Here is a 14,834-nt window from a genome sequence, read left to right as displayed (position 1 = left end):
GGGAGCACAATTTGGGGGAGGCTGGCGCTCGGGGCTACATGGCTGCTGGTGCAGGGTGGAGCTGCCGGTGGCACGAGGGAATCGTCCCGGGGTCGGAAGGACAAAGGACACGTAGGGGACGACGGACGCGAGCAAGTCCAGGCCGACTTCCGGGCTGGTGGGCCCCGGCTGCTGCCCGGCAGGGGCGGGCGCGTCGGCCGCGCGCCCGCGCGCAAGACAAAGCGGCGGCGGCGCGCCCGCTCGCAGCCCGCGGCCCCGCCCCCGCCTTCCCGGCAGCGCGCGCCCGGCGGCCCTGGACGCGAGCACGAGCGCGCGGGCAATGGTTAAAAATGGCGGTTGCGGCGGAAGGCGGAGGTGGAGGTGGGGGTGGGAAGAGGCGCAGTGTTGCGGCGCCGTGCTGCCCGTGCCCCGCCGAGATCCCGAGTGCGGGGTTGTTTTCCGAGCCCTTCTCCTCCCACGGCCCCGGCTCCCTGGGCCTGGGATTCCCCTGGAGGAGAAGGTGTGGCGCGTTCAGTGAACAAAGGAGACAGCCCGGGCCGGCGCGGCCACTGGGGAGCAAAAAAACGTTCCCTAAAATGGCGGCCTGCGCGCGTGGGCGGGGCGGCGCGTGGCTGGTGGGGCTTCCGCTCGCGGTGGGCCTTGGCGGGGCCTGGGCGGGACTGGAGGCGCCAACTCGTCCTCATGGCCGCAGCGCCGGAGCCCGGCGAGGCCGGGAAGGGGAAGGTAACCCGGGGGCGGCGGGGCGCGGGCGTGGGAGAGCGGGGCGCGGGCGGGCGCTTCGTAAGGACGCGGCCTCACGAGCTGGGAGACGCTGCGCCCGCAGCACGTGTCGGCTTCCCTGCGATCGGTGGGCTGGAAATTTACGTGTCTCCCTCTCCCCGATATTTTTGACCTTGTTGCCATGACAAGTGACCAAAACAAGGGGGCGGAGGGGACCAATACTACTAATGACTTAACTGCGGGTCACTATAAAACAGCTAATACTGAATCCTTTGGCAAGAAAAAAGGCATGGCTTTGCACTGTAACTTGCTAGTAGATTTAAAAGCTCCCTGAGGACAGGTGTCTGAGGTTGACACTTAACATGGAGGGATCCGTAAACGCTGAGAATTGGAAACTTGGTTCTATTCCGGTGAATTTGTATCGAAAGCAGGACCAGATGAAAGATTCTTTTTACATTAAGCTTGCTTTCTCTCCATCCAGTGGAGAATGCAGTATTGTAACGAATAGCCTCCGTAGCTGGTATTCGTGTCTTCTTGCTCAGCCCTCTTCATTCCACCTTCCACAATTGTCAAGTGAGCGCTAACGTACGAACTGAGTAATTTTACCTCTGCCTAAAATCCAGTCGTAGCAGCACATTGCGTTCATCTTGGCCTCGAATATAAAAGCCCTCCACCTCGCCCCCCTACGGATCATACTTTCCTCCAGATGTACTAAAGCTAAACGGAGCTCTCTCTCTAGTCTTGTCCTAAAGCGCCTCCTGACTCCTCAAAATAGACTGAGGTGCTTCTGTCCCCATCTCCCCTGGCACCTTGTACATAGCTCTATCCATCATTTATTATACCGGAAGTTAATTTGTCTCCCTCTTCCTCTTGGGCTCCTTAAGAGCAGGGATTCTGTGAGAACACTAGGATCTTGAATAGAGCTTTTATCCCTTTTGTATCTATTCACCTTTGGTAGGAGGTAACTGCTGTCATGCAATGGTCATAAGGGTGGTTTAATCCACCGAGAAAGATTTCAATGAAAGAGAAAAATATTGACCTATTTAACTGGCTCATCATTAGCAAAACAAAATAATGTAAAAGTCCTGTAAATAAATTGTTCATGAAACACTAGTACCTATCAAAGTTCATCAAAGAGATAATAAAATATTAGCAGCCCAGGGTGATGTCAGAAAAGGAAGCCTGCAGTTTTTAAAAAAACTTTCAGTGCTCATTCCACTACAATCCAGGGATTGATTTTTAGAATCAGCAAACCTGAGGTAAACACGGGCAAGTTATCAAGCTGGCATACCTGATAGAACTAGCCCTTAAAAACTGCCTTTTCCTCTGCTCACTTTGCTCTGAGAAAGTTTAAAAAAAAAATACAATTTGGTATATGCCTACCAGGAAAGTGCTCTAGGTAAATTCCGAATTTATGAATTCACCCATCAAAAAAAATATTTAGAAAGTACCTACTGAGTGTTAAGTACTAAACTAGGTGCTAAAGATAAATGGCCTTGATCAAAACAGGCAAAATCCCTGTCCTTTTGATTCACATTCTGTTGGGGGACTCAAACAAGGAAATAATTTCATTTACTGAACCAGCCATGCAAAGATCAGGGAGAAAGGTATTGTGTGCAAAGCAATAACCAGCTAAGCACGTGAGAGGAATGGCCTGTGTGCCTCGACTAGACGACAAAGGAAAGATGGGGTACAAGTGTGGGAGGGGTGCCCCATCACATAGGGTCTTCATACCAGTACGCAGTACATATGTTATCCTGAGCATATCCAAAGGCCGTGGAGTGATTAAAAAGAACAGTAGTCATCTTGGTGGAATCAAGATCTTTTAAGACTGACAGAGGATGGTAACTTGGTAACAGCAGTGAAGGTGAGAAATGGTTGGTTCAGCTGTATCCTTCCAGATTTGCTGATACCTTGGACATGGGTTGGACGGAGAGGCATCAAGGATGACTCCGAGGTTATTGGCATTAAAACTGGTTAACTAGTAATGCCTGAAAAGTAATTCTAATTTGGAAATATTAAGTTCAAGGTAAACTTATTAGACATAAAAATGTCATCAGGCAGATGAATATGAGACTAAAGTTTGGGGGGAGATCAGCGTTTGATTCCTAAATTTGGAAGTCATATAAATGGCATTTAATTGAAAGCCTTGGGACACCTAGGAGATTAGATTGGGTTGGGAGGGAGATGAGAGGCATTTTAACATTTAGATGTCATCAGAGGGACAGCAGCAAAGCTGCCAGAAAGGGCCAGTGACACAAAACCAAGGAGACATTGTTGTACTTGAAGACAAGAAATTGTTTCAAAAACATGATTATCTGTGCCACGTGCTGATGTAGAGTGCTATGGATTTTTGCAAAATGGTGTCTTAGAACCTTGCCATTTCAGTGGAGTGTAGGGGGCGGGGCGGGAGGACTCATAGAAATGAGTTAAAGTGAACGTGGGGAGGTTTGTAAGTGGAGCAGCAACACATAGGTTAACTTGTTTTGCAGTGAAAGGGAGCAGGAAAACGAATGGGCATTTAGGAGGCTTGGTGGGAAGGGGTGTGAGGGGTTTTGTTTCCAGTGTTTCTAGGCTGGAGGTTATTATAGAGGAAAAACAATGCAAGTGAAAGAAGGGATAACTGTAGAAACAGTCCTGGAGTAGTCGAGAGCAATCTACTGCAGAACTAATTTCAAATGGGAATAGGGCCAGTTCATGCTTTGCAAGAGGACAATGTGGGCATTGAGGCAGATACATTTGGCAGTGGGAAATGTGGCTCTAATGTGATCTGATCCTTTTCCTATAAGTTAAACTGGCATTCTGGCTTAGAAATCTTTTGAGCTTCCCTTAGCTCCATCAAGGTGAGCTGGTAAAGCTGCTTTTATAAATCTAAGCTTAAACATATTAGTCTACCAAAAAATTAGTGTAAAATTTCTTAAAGAGCTTAAATTAGTTGTAATAAGCCTGAAGTCTGCAGACTTGGGGAATAAAGAGAAATATTAATTTCCACTTCTGAGACTCTACAGCTCACATGCGGAAGACTGGTTCATCATTCAGCATTCCATCCTTGATCCTTAAGTCATTTTGGTAATCCCGCCTCCACTTCACCAGAGGGTGAGAATGGAAAGGCAACACTGTGGTTTTCATTTTGTTCATCCTTAACCCAGTTTTGATACAAATTGTAGATATACAAGTATGTATTTTACTCCTGTTACTTCCTAGATGTGTGACCTTTGGAAAATGCCTCCTCCCTGAGCTTTTTCATCTCTACGCAAACCCAAAGGGTTAATGATGCAGTGGAATTAAGATTGATGGGGAGTGGGGTCAGGCAGACCTCACTTCCCCTCTGCCAGCATTCAATAGCCTTCCAGTAGACCCTGAGCCTGGGGGTTCAGCGGTCATCTCAGAGATGAGAACTAAGTATCAGGGATGTGAAGGGCTTTAGACCAGCATAGTTTCTTAACTCGGGCACTGACATGAGACCAGTGAAGTCGCAGGTGGGGTTGACACATGAATCTATATAGAATGTTTAGCGGAGCATCCTGGGCCTGTCCACACACTGGTTCTCAGCATGTACCACTTTAAGATAAGCAGTGTTTGTTTCCCTTACCTGGTAGTCGTCATACACACAAAAGACCTTCAGTTTTTTTTACAGATTCCAATGGCCCATCCCACAACCGAATCAAAATCTGAGCGTGGGATTTGAAAAATCTCTAAGTTACTCAGCTGGCTTCAACAACACTATTTGGTATATTTTGCACGTATATTTTATACACTTAGTAAAGGGGTTGACAGCATTTTGCCCAAGTGCCCCAAGAAATGTTTGCAGATTCTGTTTTCTAGGGTGTGACACCATGACTCCATTATGGGAGGGAATTCTTTTCTTTGCCCACATGTGAAAGGCACCACACCTTCTACCCTGTGGCAGAAGCCACCGTTCTCACTTGCTTCTAGGACCTGATGAAGCTGGCACCACTGAACACCACCCGCCTCTGGCCCTGGCATCTCCCCAACACCCCCGGGGAAACAGGCTGGTCTGGAGGTGGGGGCATTAGTCCTGGACTAGAATTCACAGTCCAACATTCCCTGTCTGCAGAGAGGCTCACAAACGTCCCACCATGACCATTCCACCGGGCTTCTGAGCTGCCAGGGGAAGAAACAAGTTTTTTGCTAAATGAAAAACCTAGAAGTGAAATAAAAACCCCCAACCTCTTTGTATATGAAGACATTAAAGAACTTGCAGAGTTAAAGTCTGCAATATGAATGAGCACTTTCATTCATGAAGTAAATGTGTTAGGTGTCACGCGAAGGGTAGCAGGGAGAGGCAAAAGAAAAAAATGGAATAGAATGATCCACGAGTACATGATTTTTGCTTTATTATGAAACAAGTCACATTTGTCTTTTCTGGCAGAAGTTTGAGCCAAAGAAGAAAACACAGGAGAAAATACAATCAAGAATGTCTTCATGTTTCAACCTTTAATCTGACTTGTCGCTGTCCTTCCCCATTTCTTCCAATCTATTTTCTCCCTTACCTCATCCTATAGATCCCTCCTCCTTCAGCTTGAAGTCCCGCCTCCACTACATTACCATTTAAAAAGTGTAACTGTGAAACCTTTAAATGGACAAATGGCTTCCTTTAAAAAGCTACATTACTGAAAACTTGCATGGAGTCAAGTTTTAGAAAACAGTATCCTAAGGTTTTCTAAATCTTTAATAGAAAAACCTTAGTGAAATGTGACTTTTTTCTTAAACGTCTGTCTTGCCCTCCCCAAACCTCTTAAGTCCAGTTAAAATGACAGACATTCTAAACACATTAAGGTGGCAGTGTTTTTAAATCAGGAGAACAAGTCCATTCCATAAAGTCAATGAAAACTAGAAAAAATTTAAAAACCAGTTTAGCACTTGAAGGAAATTACCACCCAGCCCAACCCCCATTACAGATTAAGGGCAAGCTAAATACAATCAAGTGCTATTTCATATCACAGGCAAGGAAACAGACCAGAAGAGGTGTACTGCCCACGTTCTTTCTTTACATAAAATATTTATGCTTACAAACCACAACTGATGTTCACCTCGTAAACACCAATAAAATCTCAAGTCATTGTTAAAGGAATTTAAAGCAAATAGCACTATATTAACATTAGAAGCAAACAAGGTTAGATTAATTTTACTAATCCCACGTGTGCTTCCCAAATTATTGGAAACAAAATTATACTGTTTTAAGTTTCAGTGTAGTTAATTTCATACATATGTTTAAAGAGCTCCTAAAATGTGCTCAATTCCAAAACCAGTCGATTAGCAAATTATTGTTTAACACCATAATTGAATTAATTTGTGTATGTCATCCTACTGCTTGGGGCTTTCTTGTCAAATTCCCAAGGTTTCCCATTTTGAGATTCTGACTGTTCTGTGTATGAAAAGCACTTCATTAAAAAGGCAATGTGAACGGATTCCTGGCTGTCACATAGCACATTCCAGTTTAACCTTTGCCGAAGCACCTTGACCTACCTACCATATTTTCTTGTTCAGTCTAGTTTCTTTTTTATCTTATCCTAGCCCTTTAAGCTCCTAGGAATTTTAGATGTCGAAAACATTCCTTGTGCACGGGACTCGATATTATATGGTTCATTAGGATCTGCTGTGGCTGGCCTTGGACATTTTTTGTTAACTAGTGAGTATGTTTTTGTCTACGTATAAAAACACACCTCTGTGTGTAGTGAACAATTATTTTCTAGATGGGAGTAATAATCAATGACAGTGGTTGTGCTTTTTCTCAACAGGTAGAATTAGAAGGTCATGTGATGTTGCAGTAGGAGGATTCATCTTGGTGACTTTAGGCTGCTGGTATGTGCATGACATTACGTGTTCAGTTAAGATCCATGACTATAACAAGGTTTATCTAATTCCAAAGCACATGCTCTTTTCAGAGCAATTTCCCACTAAGAAATTCCCACGCTCAGTTTTCTTTTTTTGAAAAAAGGATTTTTTCCATTTTTTAATAGGATATTTTAATGGAAATTTCTTACAAAATGATATTGCTGGAGTGCCTTTATCTTTTCAATATGTACTCATACTTTCTGCCATTTGTCAAGTGAACTGCATGTCAAGTGAACTGCATGTCAAGATATCTGCATGACATTAGACATGCTGTTACTACTACACTTGTGAAGAAGGCATTTTACCTTACCCTCATTGCTCACTTCATGCCTGCTACGGTGTCTCACATCTGAAAGTTACTTTCAGAATGTTCACAACTGATACAGCATTGATGAATCTCAAATATATCTTCTTGAGCGAAAAAAGCTAGGCCCAAAGTACATACTTATATGAGGTTCTACAAGCAGAAACTAAGTAAGGTAATAGAAATCCTCATTTTACAGGAAACATACCTTAATAATAAATGTGTTCATAGCTATCTTTGAAACCAAACCACCCAAACATAGCACTCCAAATTAGAATGGTTATATTTTTAGTTTTGCGGTACTCATCTGTATTTTGAAATTTTGTTATAAAATTCCAAATTAGTTTCTGTAGGAATTTTATGTTAACTATTCATGTTCTTTTCTTACAAGGTTCCATTGTAGGTATAATCATGCAAAGCTAAGAATACAAGAAAGAATTGCCAGAGAAGGAATTAAAAATAAGATTTTATATGAAAGTACCCACCTTGATCCTGAAAGAAAACAAACCAACGGGAACGGCAGCAACTGAGTAGAGTCTCAAGCACAGAAACCCCAATACAACTCACTGAAGTCAGTGAGAACAAAGGGCGGGCAACTATGTAAAACACTGTTACCTACCTGAGAAGGCTTTCAATCAAGTAAATAAAGGATGTGTAAGTTGCAGTCTATTTTTTAAAACTTGTATGAATACTTACAAACGTATTCTGGCCCTGTAACTATTGCCAGTATAGCATATAGTGGATTTGTCCTACTTAAAATAAACCTAATGCTCAGCATGCTTAGAAGTTTCCTTGTAATAAGTAGTGAGTATAAATGACAGCACTTCAAGAAATCACATCTCTCCCGGTTGGATTTTAAAACTTGCCTTAAAAACAAAAACACAACTGTATTCCTGTACCCTGTTAAAAATGAGGGAATACTTCCTGGCTTCTTAAGCCAATGATAGTGTAAGACTTAAAACAAATAGATACATAAACAAGAAAGACATTTATAATTCAGTCGGCTGTCATTTTTTAAAAGCACCCAACATCCAACTAAATCCATAGCATTTATTCATTCAGGAAAAAAATTCTCCGTTTCCAAAGCAATGAAATTATTTTGTTTTAATAAATATCAACATGATTTCTCAAGAAAATCTTTTAAATAAAATATAAGCTAGAAGTCTCGCTGGTTAAAAAATGATAAATATGATTTTTTAAAAAAGAGACACAGTGGACAGGATTATGGCATTACTGGTCCTGTTACTTGATTACCATGGTGAGCTAAAGAGCCAAGGGAGGAATGTCCTGAAACTTGCTTGCTCCAGTTCAGCTCACAAGAAACGGCATTTCCGCTCCCATGTCCACCACTTGTGGCTGTCATTATGAGGGTTAGTGTACAGAGGCTATGTGGTTTGCCAAATGCCCCAACTACCAGCGAATGACACTGTCAAGCACATACCTTAAGAGATTTTTATTGATCCTAATCATCTGGCAGCCACCAAAGGATGCAGAAATTGATTAGGGAAGGTTAGTAGGAAGGAAAATGCAGTTTGAGAAAACACCTTCCCATTCTGACACCAATCAAAGTTGAGTGCAGTCTATGTTATTCAAGCTGATTGTGACCAAATACGCTAAAAATTCTATGATGTGACAGTCACTTGTGTTAAGAGGGAGCACTGCCTGAGTGGGGGAAATTGATGCATATTAACAAATCTGATTTTAAGAAGCTGTTTGGGCAGGCCACTTAGGTTCTCAGCTTCAGTTTACTCATGTATGCAACACATAAAACCAGGCAACTGGATTAAGTAACTGAAGTCCCTTCTACCTCTAGCAGACTATGATTACATCTTACCCTGAGTGAGAAAACACCTCTCTTGGCTGGTAAAAACGTCCAAGGCCTTTACCAATAACAAGGTTAGTTTCATTTTCACAGCAGAATGATTTCATCAATTGGAGACCTGGATAAAAACAAAAGTTGTGACATACTTGGATTAGTTTCTAAGTCATTAAGTTTACATGATTAACACTTTGTATTTTCTTCTTTAGTAAGATGGTACAATATATTAATAACTACTAGACTGTGTAACATATTCCAGGGTCCTTATCACACAGCTACTGGACACACCTCCCATGACACTTCCACTTCTCACCTTTCCAGTCCAATCCATTTCCTCTGCCATCCAACTTCAATTCCAAACCAATTCTATTTCCAGTGCACCTCTAGCCGTGACCTGAATTCAAGCCTTTGCACAAACTGTTTCATTCCCCTTTGAAGGCCTTTCTACTTCCTGTGTATCATTTTTCATTCTCTTGCTAGTTGCTAACCTCTGAGAATTAGAATCATCTTCTCATTTAGGTTCTCACACCATTTCATCTGTTACGTAGTTGGCATGCTCACCGGTCATTGACTTGTGCTACAAGTAGAGCCTAAGTTTCTTATCAAGAACCCTGTCAATTTTTATCTCTACATTCCCAACCAAGTGTCTGTCACAACAGTCAATACATGTTAAATTGAATAACTAGCAAGTGGAGAGTCCAGGTTCCTTCTAATTCAAACACACTTTTAAACTGAGGTTTTAAACTGAGAGGAACCTACCTTCCAGGCCCACTAGGAACCTCCAAGCCGCACTGCTTCCTTCATTGTTCCATTAATTCCGAAATTTCACACTAGGTGACATAGCAGTAGGTACCAGCTAAATAGCTGATTAAAATAGAATTGTGCTCGTTAGTAGCTGTAGAGACTTTGGGCGGCTTATCTGTCATACGTACTTTGTTCAATCTTTCTAGTGCATTCCCCCTTCCCTCACCCCTCCCCTTTGTTTTTCCTTGGCTACTTGCTTTTACATCTCAGTAAAAGGACCTCAGGGAATTAACTACAAGCTTTTTTCTGGACTTGTGATTTATATTGACCAAGTTGGGCAACAAGAATTTTGACTATTCCTAGTACCATTATTTGATTTGCAAGCATCTCTTTAGTCTACGTACCTCTACTCCATCGCTGGTTTCCCTTTGCTTCGATTACATAATGCGAGGAGGTCTACATAATAAATTCAGGATTCCTGTTTATGCACTTTTCAGCAAAGAGCTAGGGATCAAATAGGGTTTGAGTCCTTCTATTCCTAGATAAAAATCTGTTGCGGATGGGGGTCAAGGCACCCCTTTAAAAGTCATGTTAATGTATACACTGCTTTGGGTAAGCAGAAAACCTTAATAAGGAAAGTAGAAAAATTAAAACGATTGCTATAGTGATTTTTAATGGTCTTCTAGAATATTTTTGGAAGCACCTTAAAGTACGGTTCAGTGGTCATCAAATCAGGTCAGTATAATGTACCAATATCCTCTACCACCCAAATACTAGTATTTACATTTACTTCGTGCATTAAGTTCCATCTTTAAATTTTTCTCTTAAGATTTAGGGACAAACTTATGTAGGTCTTTTTCAAAGGATTACATTTAGTTTGTAACATGAGCACTACAGATTAATGTGTTGCAAATAACTGAGTCTTCGACCACTGCATTCGCCTTCCTATTCACTTCCTAAAATAAGGATGACTTTTCCCCCAAGTATTTCTACCTTGAGCAAGCTACCAGTGACCCTGACACTGAGCAAGGACTAATTTTAAGGTTCACTTTTTAAGTTTAGATTAGTTTAACAGATGGTATCTGTCCACCTTTTTCCTAGGAATAACAAGTCCCACCTTTAGGGGTTCAAAGTAGTGTGTGTGTATGTACTGGCTTCTTAAAGGATGTTTCCATAGAAGTGTTTCTTCCCCTTATATTGTGAGGACGAGTCATGTGAAAGTGAAACATGCTTTACTGTCTGAATCCAAAGCTTATTTTGGAAACAAATGTTTTTGTAATTTTATGGGTTTTTTCCTCAGATGAATAGTTACTATGATTTTCACCTTTAGTCTGAAATTGAGTTGTTTGCTCTTCAGAAGCCACTAGATTGTTTTTAGTTGACAGAGTAGAATTCGTATTTCATTGAGCAAACCCTGACAGCTTCATTTCAAATCAGTAGAGCACCCAAATCCTCTTATGTCTCTAAAATACATTATTCTGTAGCACATAATTAAAAATTATGGAAAAATTAACTTCCTCTAGGTTTCGAGTTTTTAAACTTCAGGGCAACAAGAAATTACATGCTCATCCATGGCATAAAGGTCACAATGAACCTTCTTGTTCCTTCTTAGAATTTAAATTTACTTCCTAGGTGATTTTATATACTTTGACATGAATTTGTATCACTTCATTATCCAAAAGGATCTCAATCTTTTTTTCCAAAATTTATAATCTAACAACAAATAATTCTGCATTCTCTACTAAAAATTATTTAGTATAGGATGCGGAAAGGTTCTGGGAAACTAAGGACAGGTGTTCTAATTTTTTTTGCATTAGAAAACTTAAGTATGTAAACTTCACCAGTAGGGAGGGCATTAAAACATGTCTTGCAAAGTTAAATAAAACAGGAGGAATAAATAAGGACCTCTAATAAACAAGGACCCATAAATAAGGACCTAACCTTAAAAGGACTCAGCTCTATTTGCATATACATTCAACCTATTGAACAGGACCAACTGCTAACACACCACCAAATCCTTGACTTCAGGTATGCAAAGGAGAAATTAGAAAACTCTTTTTTCCTATTTGAGAATCTATTCATCTGATTACCAAATTTCTCCCATTCCCCCTATCTTTTTAAAATAAAGGGAGTTTTATTTAAGGTGATCCTGGAAGCCCAATGTAACAAGTGTTAAATGTACAAGCAGCAATTAATTTGGAATACCTATTGGAATCACTGGAACACTTAGTTGGGCCCTTTTACTCTTCCACACAGCACATTCACATGGACAGACTAAGGAAAAGGAGATGAAATTTAAATCAGCACAATTTTTTTTGCTTTATTACTTTTCAAAAAATAATAGTAAAGTTGGAACCTTTTATTGTATTTGAACATGTCTTCCATCTCTCTCAACTAACTATTAACTTTAAAAAATTATCCTGTTAGTTGCCAGATAATCCCCAATCTTTCTTCCGAAGTATTGATTTTATGGCATCTTCTCTGTATGCCTTAACACTTTAAAGCTTTTATGTCACATGAGTTAGATGTCTGTACTGGCCATCACACTGTTGTCAGTGACTTTGTTTTTGCTTTTAAAATATTTTTGTCTGGTAGTAATTTGTGGCAATGCTTCTCAAGTGCTTGGCAAGCACAGACTGTTTCACTGGACAAAACTAATTTTACGTCCTGTAAAATCACTGACTTTTGAAAGGACGGCAGGAAGGAACACGCCACATAGTTCAGTGTTTCAGTGAGATGCTATATTAGCTGTCCAGCCTGTAGTCCGTGCATATCCTGTAGTAGTAATGCAGATACTCGGGCTGGACGTGCTCAGGAGTAACTGCTGTGCCACTGTCATCTTAACGGTGCATCAAGTAAGGGATTAAACCTTTCTGTACATTTCTGTATTTATCTAGACTGTTCTGCCCTTCAATTTTGACTACAGTAGTATCTCATACCCACAGATCCAGCTTTGTTTAAAAGCAAAACCCCTGTTCCTTGTCAAGATGCAAGTTAATGTTGAATCCTGGCATAAAAGGAGAAAAAATTATATTTCTAGCCAATAATTAGATAACTACAAATTAAACACATGGTTAAGTTCCTTGTCCCAATAACTCAGCCAACCAAGCAGTGATTACTGATATCCTGGCCTGTCAGTTACCTGCAACATTTAACACTGGATCTACAATCACAACTAAAATTCCGATTATCTACAAAAGCCAAAAAAAAGTTATTCAGCGCTCCACGTGGACAGCCCATTTTCAACCTAACTGCAGTATATTACATTCCTTGAATAATTCTAGGTTAACATTAGTATCTTCCCACCTATTTCCAATCTACCATCCCTTTCAGCCTAAGTCCCTTGGGCAAGTTAAACATGTTCCATCAGCTGTATTTTTAGTCAATTGACTAGGATGTGAAAATCTATGTCTATCCTTAATGTAGGTGCATAGCCATTCCCACCTACCTAAAGCTTTTGAGCTGCAGCTGTCTGCATGGTTCAAACTAAGTGTGACCCTCAAATAAGGTTTACATATTTAGCAAAACCTAATTACATATTAAGGTAGGTTACTTCAACTGTTCCATTTCACAAACACATACGTAATTTCAAATTCAGAAATGTTTCGACACTTGGGGATCCTGGTTTGCCTACTGCAACACATTCAAGGCCTACGTACTACATCAGTACTGGGGCTCACTTCCAAAATAATTCTTGAGGGTTTATTTTAAATAAAGGCTAGTAAAATGGGTTCGTAAGACAAAGGTCACCTCAATGTGAGTTAGCTAGCTAAGGTATTTTAAATATGTCTCATAAATATGTACTAATAAACATAATAGTACTAGGTCAAAACTGGGGATTAGAGCAGCCTAAATACTCAAACACTAAACTGGCCACATCTCTCACCTGCAGGTTTTAGTGTAGAAGTTGAGGAATGACAAGGCCAAAAAGAAAACTCAGATTTAAAAAATATGCAAGAAAAAGGTTGATATCAGAAAGATTATAGTGCAGTTCTATTTTTAGGTTAAGTTTAGGCAATTAATGATCTGAAGATACTGTGGTTTAATGACTAATAAATGCAAATTGCTATCCCTTAATGCATTGCCAGGCTGCAACATATACAATCTTGCTTTTATTACTAAAATGTTAAACCTAAAAATATGAACAATGACTAAGTTTAGACTCAAACCATTTCAAGACTTTTAGGGAAAAAATGGGTTTACAAAGAGTATCGTGTTCATCTTTCCAGAATATTTTGATGAGTATTCTGGTAGGTTGGATTCTCTTACAAGTTCCATGTAGTTACATGTAGGGAGTTACAGAAAATGTTATGTCCAAACTAATAACCACAAATAGATTTGGATTAATAAAGGATGTACGTTTTATGCCTTCCTTAGAATAAGCTTAATCTGGTTTTGGCTTTTTTTAAAATCATTTACACTCATAGATTGACACTCAGATCTTTGTGACATGTCTACACTATTAAAGCGCTATTAAAGTATTTGATCATTTTCATTTGTGCAATTGCGACCTATTATAAAAATGATCCTGATAAAAAGGCAATTTTAGTGTTTACAAAAAACACGTCATTCAATTCCCACAACTGAGGCAAACACTAAATACAGAACATAATCTGTCCATGATGCGAACGCCCCAGGTAGGTGAAAAACATACTTAAAATACTGCCACCTCTCCTTGAAAAGTTTTAAGTAACTTTTCAAAGAAACGTGTCTAAGAAGCTTTTGTATTTTGTTAGTGCTTAGGACATCTAGTTTCGTATTCCTTATTTCAGTAAGGATCTATCCAAAGCAAATGAGCTTGTTTTGTGGATTTAATATGGCTTGTCATTTCAATGTCAAATTGACTTGACTCTTGCTTTTAAGATTTCATCTTGTCTGGATATTAGAGCCAGAAGCTGGTTACCGCCTTCTAGGTCAGAGCGCCACATCAAAGGCTAGATATGTGTAACAAGATGTAACCTACCAACAATAGAACTTTCTACATCATGACAGTTCAAGTTACTTCATCTTTTCTATCTTGTAGCATTTTTTCTTTCCTGATTAATCTCTTTATGCTGTTTTCACACTACTGTAGCTGACCAATCTGATCCAATTCTTGACTCAGGACAATAGGTGTTAAATATCTACCTTTCTAGTGAAAGGCACAGCAATCTCACAGGTGAGTTTTCTCTAGGTATAGTTGAGACATTTGTTCAGAACTATACCTGTTATGTTTATTTAGTGTTTTGCTTGCCAGAGAGAGGTGGGCAAGGGGAGGGGTGAATAAACCAAGTTTCTCATTCATAGCTCTTACTCTGCCGAACTTGGCATTTCTTATATTTGTCACTTTTGCTTGCTATTTGGTGCATTCCCTCTTTTGAATTTCTTAAATACTTCCTAAGATTATTT

General features: G+C 40.2%; 1 protein-coding gene across 1 annotated transcript; it reads left to right on the top strand.

Annotated features, from left to right (window-relative positions):
• The first annotated feature begins 426 nt into the window (after window positions 1-426).
• On the top strand, window positions 427-7,547 carry LOC117018589 (cytochrome c oxidase assembly protein COX20, mitochondrial). Its single transcript, XM_033099672.1, has 4 exons — window positions 427-723; window positions 6,259-6,373; window positions 6,483-6,546; window positions 7,275-7,547. Exons 1-4 carry the CDS (start codon window positions 682-684, stop codon window positions 7,411-7,413), a joined length of 360 nt encoding a protein of 119 aa, XP_032955563.1. The 5' UTR covers window positions 427-681; the 3' UTR covers window positions 7,414-7,547.
• Window positions 7,548-14,834: the final 7,287 nt, after the last annotated feature.

The sequence above is a fragment of the Rhinolophus ferrumequinum genome, chromosome 27, assembly GCF_004115265.2.
Source record: "Rhinolophus ferrumequinum isolate MPI-CBG mRhiFer1 chromosome 27, mRhiFer1_v1.p, whole genome shotgun sequence".
NCBI lineage: Eukaryota > Metazoa > Chordata > Mammalia > Chiroptera > Rhinolophidae > Rhinolophus > Rhinolophus ferrumequinum.
Note: the sequence above shows the minus strand (reverse complement) of the source record. Positions and strands in the feature narration are given on the sequence as shown.

Coding starts and splice junctions, on each gene's coding strand:
- LOC117018589 (XM_033099672.1), top strand. CDS start 682: ATGGCCGCAGCGCCGGAGCCCGGCGAGGCCGGGAAGGGGAAG. Junction 6,374..6,482: donor TGGACATTTTTTGTTAACTA/GTGAGTATGTTT, acceptor TTTTCTCAACAG/GTAGAATTAGAAGGTCATGT. Junction 6,547..7,274: donor TTGGTGACTTTAGGCTGCTG/GTATGTGCATGA, acceptor TTTTCTTACAAG/GTTCCATTGTAGGTATAATC.